The sequence below is a fragment of the Microtus ochrogaster genome, chromosome 22, assembly GCF_000317375.1.
Source record: "Microtus ochrogaster isolate Prairie Vole_2 chromosome 22, MicOch1.0, whole genome shotgun sequence".
Lineage (NCBI taxonomy): Eukaryota > Metazoa > Chordata > Mammalia > Rodentia > Cricetidae > Microtus > Microtus ochrogaster.
The window spans coordinates 8,712,498-8,728,985 of NC_022023.1; the positions used below are offsets into that span (position 1 = coordinate 8,712,498).

At 38.9% G+C, this 16,488-nt stretch overlaps 1 protein-coding gene across 1 annotated transcript in view; it reads right to left on the reverse strand.

The window, feature by feature from the left end:
- Positions 1-11,016: 11,016 nt before the first annotated feature.
- Ddias (DNA damage induced apoptosis suppressor) overlaps positions 11,017-16,488 on the reverse strand; it is a 16,296-nt gene continuing 10,824 nt past the window's right edge. Inside the window, 2 exon segments of the mRNA XM_013350122.2 lie at positions 11,017-13,819; positions 14,974-15,091. Of these exon segments, the coding sequence (XP_013205576.2) occupies positions 11,309-13,819; positions 14,974-15,091 (2,629 nt within the window). The 3' untranslated portion in view covers positions 11,017-11,308.

Genomic DNA, 16,488 nt, shown 5'->3' on the forward strand with positions numbered 1-16,488 from the left:
AAAAAAAAAAAAAAAAAAAAAAAAAGAAAAAAGATAATTGACGTTATTTGAAAGATTTTTTTTTAATAGGCTGTGGCATAGAGAGAGGAGTCAATTTATAACTTCACAGTTCAAAGAGGAAGAATGAAGTCCACCACACAGAAGCCAGAGAGCCACAGACTGGGCTCTGTGTCAGGGAGAATTTCTCAAAAAATTGGAACCCTCTGGTAGTGGCTGCCTTTCTGTCAAGCAAAGGATAGATACAAAGTGTGTAAAGAAAATGTGGAGATGACCAACATTGTTGACTGAGGATTAACCCAGATGCTTTATTAACTCAAATATCTAAATTGTAAATTTTTTATGCTCAAATATATGTTGAACCAACATTAAAAAAAAAGCAAAGTTTTTTTTTTTTTTTTTCTGTCACAAATGTACTGTCCTCTAGGGGAAAAGTTGGCTACATGTCCTTAGGCCGAGCGATTGATCTGCCATTAAGTCCTAAACTAGAAATGCCTTATCAGCCACTGTTGGAACAAAGTGGCTTCTGTGTTAAAAATGGAAGCGGTATCATCATTTAGGCCAGAGGTATGTGGAATCATGGGAATTATCCATCTCGTTAGGCTTAAGAAACAGTGCATCCTCCTCAGGATTTTGTATGTGTTCTAGCAGAGGAGGATCCTCCGTCCCAGAGTCCTCCAGTAGACCAGTGCTCCATGAGGAGGACAGGAGGCCCCTGGTAGAAATCCACCCCTGAGATCTGCTTGAGGAAGTCTCCAGTGACATCTGAGAGGTTTCCTTGATTCTGGGAAAAGTGAGGTTGAAAGGGCGAAGGCTAATTTGCTTCACCTGCAAACTAACAAAACGGGCCTTTAACTGGAAAATAAACTAAAAGCAGTTTTTTGCTGACTAAAAGGTATAAAATCCTGTTTGTAAAATAGCTTGCACCCTTTGCAGTCTGACAGGTGCCTCCTCCTTAGTCTTTGCAAAAGGAAACCATTGTGTGTGAATCAGTACGGGGAGAAACATACTTGAATTTGGGTGGGACTTTCTCTGACTCCGTGTATAGGAAATCTGAAGATAAAGACTGGTTAGCAGTTCTTCTTTGGCTTCATCAGGTGTATGAGTTAATTTAATTGTTTTTTTTTTTTTTAACCTTTCCCACTGGTTTGAAGCAGAATGGCAGATGTTGAGCCGTGTTCCAACAAAGTTCCTGGTCAGTGGCAACTCTAGAGGGTGATGTAGGAAGAGGCACAGAAGTGGAACACTTCTAGGTTAGCTGTGCACAGCCCTGCAATAGTAAGGTTAGTGGAGGCTGTAGGCAAAGCTTGAACAGGAGTTTTCTCATTTATGAGCTGGACCTGTTAGAAATACTCTGAAATTAGATCAGCGACATTAAAAATATGTTGCTCAGCAAACAGGAAGAACTCAGATATCAGGGCTTTTGTTTGTTTGTTTTTGTTCTGTTTTGTCTTTGCTCTACCTAGATTAGACTTTGTAAGTAGGGGCAGTGACATAGTGACCTTGGTCCCAGGTACTTGGGAAGCTGAGGTGGGAGCAAAGCCCACAAAGGGAGACTCCATCGCAAGATTTTAAGAAATGGTTTGGCGCAGTCTGTGACAAAGAATTCCATCTCTACAAGGAAATCTCTGATTCACTTTGTTTCTTTACATACATCTTGAGAGACATTCAGTCTCAACAGCCGATTCCAGGGTTGTAAATTCCTTACTATCAGGAAATCTCTCTTGGAACTGAAATACCTCACAGTGCAATGCAAACCTCCTCTTGATCCCGGCTGGTTGTTATCTTTAAGGGGTCACATTCGCTGTCTATTCCTGCCCTTTGTTTATTGTTGAAAACTAAGTCATAAAAGCCTGTTAAGGTGGTTATTGTTATCCCCTTGGCGAACATCAGGGTAGTTGTTGATCAACTCTTAGTTTCTTACTCGGATCAGATTTAGATAACTATGCCGTTGCTTAGCTCTTCAATTATCCCTGCAGTTCTCCCTTTACTAGCAATGTATAACAGATGACCAAGTGAGAGTAATTCTGGCTGTGCGGCCCTTCCTTCCATCTGTAGGTAAGACTGGAATCACAGCTGGGCAGTGGTGGCGCACACCTTTAATCCCAGCACTCGTGAGGCAGAGGCAGGTGGATCTCTGTGAGTTTGAGGCCAGCCTGGTCTACAGAGCGAGTTCCAGGACAGCTAGTGCTGTTACACAGAGAATCCCTGTCTTGAAAAACAAAACAAAACAAACAAAAAATGGAATCACAAATCCCAGTTACGTGATCTGCTTTTAGAATTTAATTCCATATATGACTTGATGAATGTGTTACCAATACTCCAAAATGTCTTTCTTCCCCTTTCTATGTGTGTGCTACATTTTGAAAGAAATATTGGGGTACTAATCTCCCAAAAGAGCAAAAATTCATATACAGAGTAAGAAAAGAATCATTTGGTTAGAATAATTCATTAGGTGGTGAATGACACATAGCTTTTGTTTAAGATTACACAGTTATGCCTGAATCACATAATAATAATAAACTTGATTAAGCCCTCTGAAAAACAGCTGCTAAGCATACTGCTTCTGGAATGTAATCATTAGGAATAAATATTCTCATGTTCTATACAATTACAGAATGTTAATGGAACTTCCTTGTAGACTACTTGACAATGAATGTCAGTTGATTTACTAAATGAAGTTTTTTAAAGTAATTTTATCCTTTAAGGATTGCTTGGGATTTTCAGGTTCCCGATATAAAAGATTTCAAATGATTGGAATGCTGGTTTCTAACTTCTACTCACTGGAGTGTCTGTCTAGACATACGGGATGGTTAGAGCTCCCTTGATGGTGTGTAAACAAGACACACAAAACTGTCTTAACTAGTGCATGAGTAAAATTGCTATTTTCAGAAAAGAAAAAAATCTGCTAAAAATTTCAATAAAGAACTAAGAATTTGAGAAAAGAATGCCCTGTATATTATTACACACACTTTATTGCATGACTTTTAGCGTAGGGATGAAATAAAATGCAAAATATTTAATTCTGGGGAATCTCAGCAGCTAGTTAAAATAGTTACAGGAGCTGCTTTGTAAAGGCTTAGAAAATCCTTGATTTTCTCCATTTTCTTATCTCTCCATTAAAACGCAGATATTTTACATATACAGTTTCAGCAAACAGGTTGACCAGTGAATTTTATGAACTTGATTCCTAATATATGGTTACTGGTTTTATGCATAGGATCTCAGTAAATTCCATATATATAAATATATCACTATATAAATCCTAATAATCTACTTTAACATAAGCATAGTTCTTGGTTTTCAATGTCAATGAGCAGATATTAATAGTACAATATATATTTTGTGTCCATGTATTATTTTTACTTAACAAAAAGGCCATTAGAAATATAAGCCACTGGTAACCCAAGTACAGTTAGTTAAATACATTGTGTAGAAAGAAGGTTTTTTAAAAAAAATTCAATCCAAGTTTCAAAAAGGGGACAAAGAGGAACCAGGAAACCAATAAAACATTTTAAAGTTTAATTCTATCTATTAAAAATTCACACACTTCACACACAGTGAAGTATAAAATTCAGTGTTCTCCCTGTGCTCACTATATGTATATTGTCACTACTGTCTAAGGTCAGAATACGTCCTTTCCAAAAGGGTTTGTATCCCATAGCAGCCAAACCTCCTCCTCCCCCAGCATCTGGCAACAGTCTATCTGCTTTCCTTCTCTATGGACTTGCCTTGCATATAATGTAACCATACAATGTGTGGCCTCTTGTGCCTGACTTCTGTTAAGGTTTTCAAGGCTCATCTGTGTTGTAGCATAAGTCAGTATATTATTTTTATGGCTAAGTAGTATTCCATTGTATGTATGTTTGTATATGTGTGTGTATGTGCGTGTATGTATGTGTTTATTATTTTAATTGTGAATTAATCACCTTTTGGACATTTAGATTGTTTCTACTTTCTGGTTAGTATAAGTAATTCTGCTAGAACATTTATGTAATTTTTGTACATGGTCATATTGTTTCTTACAGATCTCATGCATAATTAGACTAACAAATTAAGCCATTTGTATTTATTTAAATAGAGCCTCTTAAAGCCCTGCTTGGGGGATGAAAGTTACAATCTTTGTTAAATTGGTCAACTGGATCCCTGAGAAATGCCTAGCTGTCAGGTATATTTGTAAGAATCTTTCTGTGAGGGTGTCATTTTGATATGGTTATCAATTTCATGAGGACTCCTTCAGACTTTGTAAAAGTTACATTGTCATCACTGAGAATTTCAAAGTGCTCAGCTTTCCTTTAAAGACAGCTGCCAATCATACTGGAGAGGGCATTCATTAAACCTTGTAGGATCAATCAATGAAGGAGCATTTGAAATGTATGGTTTCTTATTAATCAACTATCTCAACATTTGGATTTTCCTTCTTGGAAAAAAGATCAAATTGCCAAACTTACTGACTGTTGTAGTTTAAGTTTTTATTATTAAGAAGTAATTCATAATGAGAGTAAAAGTGTAAAGAATGTATTTTGTGCATAAAGGATGAATGTATTTAACACCATTTTTTTATTTGTAACAAAATTTTTAAAAGCTGAATGGAGATTGATTTCCCATGTACTTGTGCATAAATAAACATTTCCTGTTGCCCCCAGTTGGAGGGTTATATGCCATGTCAATATGTTAAAACCAAATCAGCTTCAAGTATAGCTGTGTCCTTCAGTATAACAGGGGATGTGGCCTGCATGTGGGCCTCCAGGTCCTCGGAGTGTTGATTCTCTACTGAAGATCTGTGACAAGTCACTGAATGTTTCATGTCTTTTTCTCCTCTATGAAAGAGCCTATAATAAGCTTTACTTTTAAAGCTCCCCTAGGTTATAATACTAAATAAGACTACTCTTGTCATATTCAGGATATGAAAATCATCCATGTTAGTTACTGGTAGTGATGAGAAAGTTCTTTGTCCTATGATGCATTCGATTGGGTAATACACTAGTAACTAGGAGTATACACTGTATTCCTGCTTCAGTGTGACATTAGGGTAATCATGTTTTTCAACCTTTAATTTTTCAATGTCGAAGCATGGGTATCTCTTTACGTTTCCTTCCAGCTAAATACGTTATATAGTTCTGAAGAGCGATCACTTAAAATGTTTCCTAGACATTTAAAAATGGGAGTATAATAATAAGTATTAATCACTAGTGAGGCATCCATACATTCCTTTATATATTTACCATTTATTAAATATGTAGTATAAGGCGAGTAGGAATCTATCTTTTGGAGTCATCCTGCCCCATACCACGACTACAGCAAGAGTCAAAGATATGTACCCTTTCACAAACGTCCTTCCATCTCCAATACTTGGCTCTTCTGCCTGGTAACATTTGTATGACAGATGCATGACTTAGATTGAATGCAACAGCTAATTAGAAGCACCCACTTGCTCTACTGTAAAGAAAAACAAAAGCAACAGGTATATAGCTGCATTTTGAGATGGGTGATGATGGACGATCACTGTAATCGGAACAGAAGCTGGAACCTTCAAAGAGTCAGAATCTTGGGACAACAGTATAGTAAGAGAAATATCCAGACATCTACTGCCCCTCTGGTGGGTTATGGGAGGTAAAAAAATATTTCCAGTGAACTGCCAGCAAGGTTGCTTACAATACTGGCTACTGCAAAGTTTTGCAACCTTTGTAGGCTTATATAACTAGATAAACCTGAAATCTACTTACTAGCCTTGCTTTGGAAGAGGATTTCATATCATTGCCCCAGTAAAACTACCATGAGCTGTAGTGAGGAGTATTCTTGAAAAGGAATATCAAAACTACTGCATATACAATTTCTGGGATGTTACACACACATGTTCTATGGTACTAGCTCAGTGCTTAGTCTCCCTGGGAACTACACTTGGCTCGGTGAAGTGACTATGATAAAATGCCATTGAGCACTTACACTGTAGGGGGAGGAGATGATGCAAAATACAGGGGAAGGGAAAGGTCAAAAGGGAGACCCTGTTGGGCAGCGGTGGCGCTCACCTTTGATCCCATCATTTGGGAGGGAGAGGTAGGCAGATCTCTGAGTTTCAGGATAGCCTGGTCTACTTAGTGAGTTCCAGGACAGCCAGGGCTACACAGAGAAACCCTGTTTTTTTTTGGGGTGGGGGAGGGAAGGAGGGAAGGAAGGGAGGGGATCCTCTCTGGCTTCTTGTCTTACCAAACGATGACAGTTTCCCCTTTGTGCTCTTGCCATCATGATGCTATCTACAATGCTGTCTTTATAAAAGCCCCAGTCGGTATTGGTGCTATCCCTGCACCTCCAGAAAGGCGAGCTCAAGAAAGATCTCGACTTTATCAAGGGAAAAGAAAAGGATAGCGAGATCAACACACTTACCCTCTGAGATGAGAAACCATGTAGATTCAGAACTGTCAGTCACTAGTGCTGGTCTCGTACCTCTTTTCATTCAGGGCGTGGGTGTCAGTAACAAGGAGAGGGAAGTTTTGCTTCTATGGATGCATGCTCACAAGGGCATGTTGAGGTAGCTAAAACAATGTCCCGCCTCTGGGCTGCTGCCCTGTCTTGTACTACACGGTCCAGTGAGAAACTTTCCTTGGGAGTGGATGTGACATACTCAGCTCACATGTCTCCACACTTCAGCTCAAAGATTTTTTTTTTTTAGTATAACATAACAAAGGTTTATTTATTAGGGGATAAACCTACAGAAATAGTAGCAATCTGAAGTCCTCTGAATGTACTGGGAACTGGAACCAAATTTAGCAGCCAAGAGAGCTGCGCACGCTTTTTGTCTGTATTTTTAACGCATGAGACCATGCCCAAAGTTGGCCAGTAACTTAAAAGCTACTGGCTGAAGAAGTTCTCACAGCACCTCCCCCTTTTGTCTAAATAAGAGAGTTCTAAATCTGATATAAATCTATATACAATAAGAACAGATATCAAGTATTGTCCAAGGAAAAAGAAGAGGCAAAAATATATATAAAAATTAGAATTACAACCAGCATGAACAGCATCAAACAAGAAATATGTTTCAATAGTTACCCTATCCTAAGGAGTCTATGTCTTATATTAAAAATGACTTGGCAAAGTCATGAGAGGAAAGTAACTATGACTATCTAGTCTTTAACCCCATCAAAGACCTGAGAAGGGAAATAATACTACTTGAGTAAGCAGGACGTGCAATCAAGCAACTTCCAAAAGGTACAAGAAACGACAGAGACAACTGGCTATCTGGGCAATCACTCAAAGTCTCATTTGCAAAGTTGAGGCAATCAACTTTAGCTAAAGCCTAGAGTATCTGACAGACCATTTTTAGAGGCAAGAAATTTTTAAAAAAATCTTACCCTGTCTTGGGAAGGTTTGGAAGTCTTTTTTTGCTTGTATCTTGCTTGTCCAGTCTGGATATCATGCATTTTGTCAGTAGTCAAGGCAGAATCAGTTCTTTGCCCAAAGACCAGTTTTGTCAAAGAGAAAACAATCAACATTGTCTCAGGAATAGATCAGTGCTGCCAGGAGCAATCGTGTCTCACGTGAACAGAATCCTAAAGGTTATTTAAATACCATATTCTATAATTCTTTGAAGTGTTTGAAAAACTAATTTAAAAAAGTAGAAACAGTTGGTCATAGTGGCACATCTTTTAATCTCAGCCCTAAAAAGCCAAAGGCAGATGGAGCTCTGAGTTTGAGGTCAGCATGGTTTACATAAGTGCGTCCCATATCAGCTCGGGCTCCATAGTGAGAGCCTGTTTCAAAAGAAGAAAAAAGTGGAAACAAAGAATCTAGAGAGAATTCACGGGCTTTGGCGTATGGTTTAAATGTTAAACACCTGTATTGTCAGGATACTCAGGAGATTAAGCACATAGAAAACCTATAAATGATGGTGGGCGTGGTGGTACACACCTGTAATCCCTGTACTTGAAAAACTAAAGACCGTGAGTTTGAGGCCAGACTGGTCTACATAACAGACCCGTCTCAAGAAACAAAACAAAATAAACAGCAAACATATTTAAGGAAATAATAACAGAAAATTCTCTATTCTTGAGAATGACTCAGGCATCCAAAATCAGGAGGCTTTTATGTAAATGTAACCCCAAGTACAAACAGCCAGAAATGATCTTCCCCATAGCATGCTGTTACCAAATTTGTCAAATCACATGTAAAATGTGCTCGACATGTAAAATCTGCAAGAGAAAAGTCCCAGGTTACACTTAAGGGCAACTCCAACAGAGTCTCCTTGATCCTTTAGCAGAAACTTCTACCAGACAAGAAGGCAACAGGATGACAGGAAACAAGTCCCAAAGAAAGTAACAGCCATCTAAAGTTGTCATAGCCAGCAAAGCTACAGTGGTGGTTTGAAAGAAAATGGCCCCCATAAGGGAGTGGCACTATTAGCATGTGTGGCTTTGTTGAAGGAAGTGTGTCACTGTGGGGGTGAGCTTTGAGGTCACCTGTGCTCACACCATGCTCAGTGTAACACATTCACTTCCTGTTGCCTGTAGATCGAGATGTAGAACCCCTAACTTCTTTGCCAGCACCATGTCTGCCTGCATGTCCCACTGTGATAATGGACTAGACATCTGAAACTGTAAGCTAGCCTCAATTAAATGTTTTTCTTTAGAAGAGTTATCGTGGTCATGGTGTTTCTTCACAGCAATAGAAACCTTAAGCAAGACAGCTACCCCTCAAAAATTAAAGTGAAAGAAAGACCTTCAAAGTCAAGGGAATCTGAGGAAATTCATGACCACTCAACATATCAAAACTTAAAAAGGACATAACAAAAACATTTACTAAGAAAGTACTTTATAGCAATGGGTACCTACATTAAAAAACAAGATTTCAAATAAAAAAGCCCACTGATGGGGTTGGGTATTTAGCTCAGCAAGCGCAAGGCCCTGGGTTCTGTCCTCAGCTCTGAAATCAAAAAGAAAAGCCCAACAAGTCAAAGACTTAGAAAATCATAAATACATTAACCCCAAAATTTGTACAATAAATAAAGTTAAAAAAAAAATAGAATAAAGCTGGTTGCACTGGGTGCTTTTGTGGTCCCTGTTTCAGTTCCTGCCTTCACTTCCCTTGATGCACTGGGATGTGAAAGTGTAAGCAAAATAAACCTCTCCCCTCTCCAAGTTGCTTTTGATCATGGCCTTACCATGAGGACGTACACACATAAAAGACCAATGGCTGAAATTGGATCCAGGCAATACAATTAGGTGCTACTGGATTGTATTCTTCTTCTCTTTTGCTTGTATATGTCAAAATGAAGAGTTTGGGAAGGAGACACAGTAAACTGTAGGAGGCATTATTTGGTTCAAGATAAAAAAAAAGACACAATGAATTCACAGCCCAAAGAGAAAGATTACTACTATGATTCTATGCATTGTTTTATAAAAGAAAACTGTGGAGTGAGAGGTACAGACCTAGAAAACTGAACAGATGTCAACGTGGCAAGCTGAGAGTTGTATCAACTACTTTTCTATTTCTGTGATGCGTCATCATGACAAAGACAACTTCAAGAAGGGTTTGCTTGGGCTTAGGGTTCCAAAGGGTTAACAGTCCATCACCCTCACAGGGAGGAGGCACGGAAGCAGGCAGGTGTGGGGAGCTAAAGCGTACATTGTGAAGTGCAAGGCCGAATTAGACAGCAAATCATGGCAGAGGTGTTTTAATCTCACAGGCTTCTCCCCAGAGACACATTTCCTCTAGGAAGGCCATACTTCCCCAAACAGCACTGCCAACTGGGGACCAAGTGTTCAAATGCCCAAAGCTATGGGGGACATCCCATTGAAACAACCACAAGAGTGATCTGAATATTACATACAAAACGAGGGAAAGAGAACAGCTGTCTGCTGGTGACATAGGATGGATAAAGATATGGAATAGCTCCAGCATGGAATGGCAAAGGGAAGTGACAAGGAGATTGCAAGACTTGACAAGTCATGACAGACAGCTGAGGCACTGACTCGTCTGGGAACTGCTCTTCTTTTTGGCTATTAACACTCTAAGTTTATCTCCTGTCAAGAACATACCAGATGTGGACTGTTTGATTATATATATCAAAAAAGCAGTTTCTAAAACAATGGGTCGCAAACCCATTTAGGGTCATGCAATTTAATATTGGAAGTAAAAAAAAATCCTTTGGTAGCAATAAAAGGTTTTTGGGAAACATATAACATGCACATATAACATGCATGTTACGACATGCAGTGCCAAAGTGTTGTATGTTGTGAACTGCAGTGTTTTCATTGCACATGAATGATTTTCTGCTCTTACAGTTTACTTGTGAAAAACAAAGAATATTTTCTACGATCATTCCTAGATATGTAAATGACAAATTCATGTATATTTAGACTCAGAGAATGTCTGTAGAATGTTTGATTTTAAAAACTGCGAAGACTTGAATTTTTATTTTTTGAGATTTACATGTGTTTGCTGTGCAACTCTGTGTATATACGTGCACATGTGTAAGTTCCCATGCCTGTGGTGGGCACAAAGGCTAGCCAGGGGCTGTAGTTATGGGTGTTGCAAGAAACCTGGCTTGTTAAGTGGGTGATGAGATCTGAATTCTGATCCTCATAACTGTGCAGCAAGTGATACTAGCTACTGTCGCATTTCTCCATGCCTTGAGTGTCTTTTTAAGATTTGTAAAATGATTTTTAGCTTGGAGTAAGTATAAAATTTCTAGCCATCTCTGAATGATCCTAAAAATACTTCTGTCATTTTGTACTACCCATTTATGCAAAGCTACACTCTCACCAGTGACAATTCTAAGGTCAGAATTGTAATCAACTGTGAAAACCATTTAAGATGCCCTTTGTATTGAAATACAAAGATTCAGTCAGGTTTTAGCCTTCATGTAAAAGAAACACGTCAACGCCAATGCACGTCCTGTATAGTACTGACGCTGTCTTAGTCAATGGAATAAAATGGATTGAGATTAGTGACCTTAACTAGCCGTGTGTTACAACCTCAGCCCAGGAGTTATGTTTTTACCTTAGTTAAAAGTTAATAAAGATATTTTGGTTTGTAAAAGTTTTATTTCTAGATGTCTCTATTTTAACAAATACTTTTAAATACAAAATCAACAGATTAGTCAACAAAAGATAAAGTGCTCAGTTATCTAAACCATAGTATTCTGGAGAAAACAGCCTCGAGGAAAGCTTGAAAGGTCCACCAGCACTCAGCGCAGTCCATTCTCCATTAACGATTTTCCGTTAAGTGTTCAAAATACAAGGGTTGTTTTCTGTGTCAGGGAAAGCAAAAATTTCTAAGCAGATTTGCCTCTGTTTAAAATCTCTGGGAATTGGGTTCAAATGACTTTATATGAAAATAATTTTGGTGACCAAGCTCTTTTTGTTTCAGACACTAAAAGTGGCAATGTTTGAAGAAGACAACATTTGACTTCTGAAAAAACATCCCAAAATGGACTTTTCCTGTTTTCAGCCTATTTATAATTGTGCTTAGTTAGGACACTTCTGTTTTTGCAACCGTTGCTGTAAACATATTCTTTACTTTTAATTTTAAACATGCTGGTTTTATGTGCAACTTTTATCAGTTTCTTTCTTGGTAACTCTTTTTGGTCAGCAAGGCATTTTCTTAAACACATGGCTTTGAATCCAAGAGTATCTGAAAGAAATACTTTTTGGGTGGTAGGTGGGACCCATTCATCCACATCACTTTCAGGGCCCTCAGCAGTAGGGCAGTGGTTGATCTCTGGTTGTGTCAAACCAGATACAACAGGACTTTTAGATTTCTGGCTAGGTGTTTTTACATTCTTTGGGAAGGCTGAGGTGGCTTGCTGTTTGTCATTTTCAGGAGAAATTTTTGTTTTCTTATAGTTAGCATCAAGATTTGAATATAACAAAGGCAATATTCTGAAAGTTCCACGTAAGCCATGAATTCTTTGGTGGAAGCCTGCAACTGGAGTTGACTGTGAACATGGAACAAAGTCTTGGCTTTCTGAAAAGTCAGATTCTGAGTCTGACTGAGAACTTGCTCTTGGACACCTTGATGTTGATATGTTCTGCAAGGGTAGTTTTTGTGAAGGCTGGCTGCAGTTTTCACCTACAACACAGTTTTCAGAGCAAGATGCTTCCCAGGGTAACAAAACATCCTGTGACATTTTGGCAATTTCTGTTCCAATGTCCTTATTTTTAGCAACATCATCAAAAAGATCAGCAGAAGCATTGTAGCTACCTTCATGATCAGCAGAGAAACTTTGTGTTAAGTTACTACTGATAGGCCTGTGGGGTATTTCTTTTGCGGTAATTGTATTTCCTGGACTACTGCAAAGATTCTCTAAAGGATATGTAAGTTTCCGGCATATTGTAAAATTGTCATCTTGGTTCTCTGACCATCTATAATACTGCTTATTTTCTAATTTCTGAAGATAAGAAACATCACCGTGTTTCTTAGAACACAAGCTTGCCAATTTCCCTTTTGTATTTGAACATGATTTTTCTCCACATCCATTACAATATTTGTTCCTAAGATGAGAACAGTCACCTGTTGAGGTATTAGGTCTGAGTGAAATCTCGTCCCTTTGTTGTAGGGTTCGCTTTTGGGTAACTGATGCTTCCATATCGTTTGGAGATGTAAAGAGAGCTGACAGGCAAGTATCCAGAAACCACTCGGAGATATCACTTCTATTACTGCCTGTAGAGACGGGCTCTGCTGTCTTGTTGGGTTTTGATTCTTTTTCAATTTGAGGACTTGGATTAGACTCACAGCTGGAAAAGAATGTCTCTTTCCTAGAGTTTTCTTTCATCATTGCTTGTGATGATCTTAGGCATAAAGGAGGTGCAGTCAAGGCTCCAGTGTTTCTCCTGGGCGTCACAGATAACCTGCTGTGGTCTGTGTGGAATTTATCAATGCCATTATCTATAATCTGTTTTCTGTCCTCAGGATCTGTCTCAGTGATAGCAATCTCATTTTCAACAACTTCCAGAAACTTATTCAGGCTTTCAGAGAATGGTAGGTCATCCCAAATCAAGGTCTGGGAAGCACTTGGTGTTTCTTTAGATCTCAGTGATGACAATGAAAATGCAGATCTCTCTTGAAGGATGGAGGTAGTATTTATGTCACGATGCTGGTAACATGGGATGTCATCCTGGGAATACTCACTTTTAATTGCTGCTTCACTGTAGCACTCTGCATTGTCTTCTTCAGAGGGGTCTTGCATTTGTGGAGGGAGTGAACTATTAGAGTCAGAGAGCCTAGTTTCACGAAAACCGGGGCAAACTGGACTCAGATGATCAGCTTGTAAACCAAAGTCTCCGCCCAACTTTCCTGTTGTATTATTCTTGTCCATACAAGAAACACGGCTCTGAGAACTCTGAAGGGGATCATGCCAGTTCTTAGAAGTGGTGGCTTTGGAAAAGGAGATGTACTGTCTGTTTTGGTTAGGAGTACCACTCACCATGGTTTGTTCTGAAGCTGAAACGTCATCATTAGCTGTTATTTGCGAATCAGTAGAAGTCAGTTCAAGAGATGGCTGCCAGAATCTGAGAAAATCATCTCTGCCACAGGACTCCAGAAAGCAGGATGTTTTCCCAGAGCTACGCCTGCTGCTAAGATCACTGTCCGAGTGATCTAAAGAGAGCGAGTGACTGCTGCACTCCTGAGAGTCGCAGTGCTGTTTCTTGAAATTGGAACTGTGCAAAAGCTGATTTAAGTAGTCAATGACAGTAAAGCCTGTCACATGTGGACTGGGCAGAACCATCTGGGAAGCTACCAGCGTTCTGACTTCTCCTTTGTGCTGACAGCATGGCTGTAAGAAGTTACTGGGGTCTGAATCATGTTCACATACATCTCCAAAATTCTATGAAAGAAGTAAATGCATTTAAATGAGAAGAAGATGGCTTTCTCTTGGCACAAGGAGACAGGAATTTAAAGGCTAAATGAGAGTGATGCTAACTCCTTTAACTCCAAGCCCTGCACTGTTACTGAAAGCAGCACATACCAAAGACCACGGGCTTGGGACACAGACTTGGTCCAGCAGCTACTAGGGACGCTGGGGTTCTGGGTACGTTATTTAACTCCTCTGTGCCTCACTTTCTCACTTATGAAATAAAGGCCGTTGATTAATAACAAAATTGGATAATACTTAGAAAATAGTATCTATTCTATAAATGCTGGTATACTATTATATTTGTAAAAGAAGAACAGAATAAAGAAAACTAAACTATGTAATATTTTAACAAAGTATAGTTCGTTAGCTCTTGGTTTCTCCGTCTTTGGGTTTTCCTTAGTGCCCATTTGGTAGTACTATATTCCCTTGACTACATTCCATTTAGAGTGTAATCAAATTTCCATGTGCTCTTTTTAATTTAGAATACTTTCTTACTACTCCTTCAGAGTTAGTACATTTTAACTCTTTCTACTACTATGTATTTAAGTATATGTATTTAATTTAAGAACATTCTTCTTAATCTATTCTTTTTGAGAAAGGGCCTTATTATGTAGCCCTGGCTGGCCTGGAACTTGCCCTGTAGATCAGGGTGGCCTTGAATTTAAGAGATTCATATGGCTCTGCCTCCCAATGCTGGGATTAAAGGTGTGTACCACCATACCAGACATTAATATATTTTTTAATGTTTTTAAACAATACTTAGACATTTGTCTTTGAGGTTATTTCTCTCTTTTGATAGAAAACACAAAATTTTACTAAGTAATTTGTATAGAATTTGGAGTAAAAGAAAAGTAATCTTTCAGAACCAAAAATCTAATACCTTTTGCAATTCATAGTAAATTCCCCCTCTTAAAAACATTCAATTGGGCTTCTTTGGCTTTTGTAATAGGGAGTTGTAACCTATAATATTGAAATAGATCTCATGTAAGCTATTTCTATAGTTTCATATGCATCTATCAACTCTAATATCTATATAACTTGTTCTAAAAACAACAAGGAGAGTTACAACCTTTTCATTTCAATGGGGATCAGAGGACATTCAAAAGGAAGTTGATTTCAATTACCGTCACTCCAAAGACAAAGCTTTGCCCGACGAAACAATTCTCCACCGCTGTGGTCAAGAGGCTTTGCCTCCCACCACTGTCCAGGGCTTCTGGGGTTTCACCAGAATCCTCAAGGTACCTTTGAGAGAAAGTGTTCACAGTGATGAGCTTTGAAATTTTACTTTGCAGTACAATCAGGAGACACAATTATTTTATTTTTATTTATTTATTTTTTTTCATTTAAACACTGCTTGGCCCTTTAGCTCTAGCCCTTACTGGCTAATTCTGATATCCCGATCAACCCATCTCTAATAATCGACACAATTATTTTAAAATATGGTATGAACCTTGTTAGTCATGTACAGAGAGAAAGAAGTATGACCTTGGCATGTTGGCCCTAGTAGGTTTCAAAAGTATAAAAAGAGAAAAAAACATTTAAAGCCATAGGAAAACCCAACCTATCTCGTGTGAATGAGATGCCTGTGAAGTCTGGGGAGGGAGCGTAGAGGTAGACTAGCATGTGGAACGTCTGCCCTAAGTTCCGGCTATAGCACCGTGAGGGAAAAAAGTGCACGCTTACTTAATCTGCAGACCTCAAAGGTACGCTAAGGAAAGCAGCAGTGGCAGTAACAGTCTTTCTGCTGTCCCTTTCCTTCAAATGAGTCTGCTCTAAGGTACAATGATAAGAGCATTGAAGACTAGGGAAAGAGGGGAGGGAAGACAGTGACGAGGAGAAAGTTCTTTACTTATATGGATTTTTAAAGTCTTAAGGCTGGGTCTTATTAGGTCAATATGGTAGACTGAATGTAATTGGCTACCATAAGCTCACAGGGAGTGGCACTATTAGGAGGTGTGGCTTTGTTGGAGGAAGTGTTGAAGTCTCCTATGCTCAATCTAAGCCCAGTGTCAGTTCACTCCCTGCTGTCTGTGGATGCAGATGTAAAACTCTCAGCTCCTTCTCCAGCACCGTGTCTGCCTGCACACCACCATGTCCTGCCATGATGATAACGGACCAAACCTCTGAACTGTAAGCCACCCCAGTTAAATGTTTTCTTTCATAAGAGTTGCCATAGTCATGGTGTCTCTTCATAGCAATAAACACTAAGACAGTCAAACTGGAGGGATAAATCTGCAAAGTGACTGAAAGAATTGACTAACTTGTATTAGAGTTTTATAATATTTTGTTTGTATGTTTGGTTTTTCCAGACAGGGTTTCTTTGTAGCTGTGGAGCCTGTCCTGGAACTCACTTTGTACACAAGGCTGGCCTTGAACTCACAGAGATCCACCTGCCTCTGCTTCCCAAGTGCTGGGATTAAAGGCATATGCACTACCACTGCCTGGCTACAGTTTTATAATATTTTACATAGTTAAATTTTCCCTTTCCAGATTATTATTATTTTTTTTTTTTTTTGGTTTTTCGAGGCAGGGTTTCTCTGTGGTTTTTGGAGCCTGTCCTGGAACTAGCTCTGTAGACCAGGCTGGTCTCGAACTCACAGAGATCCACCTGCCTCTGCCTCTCAAGTGCTGGGATTAAA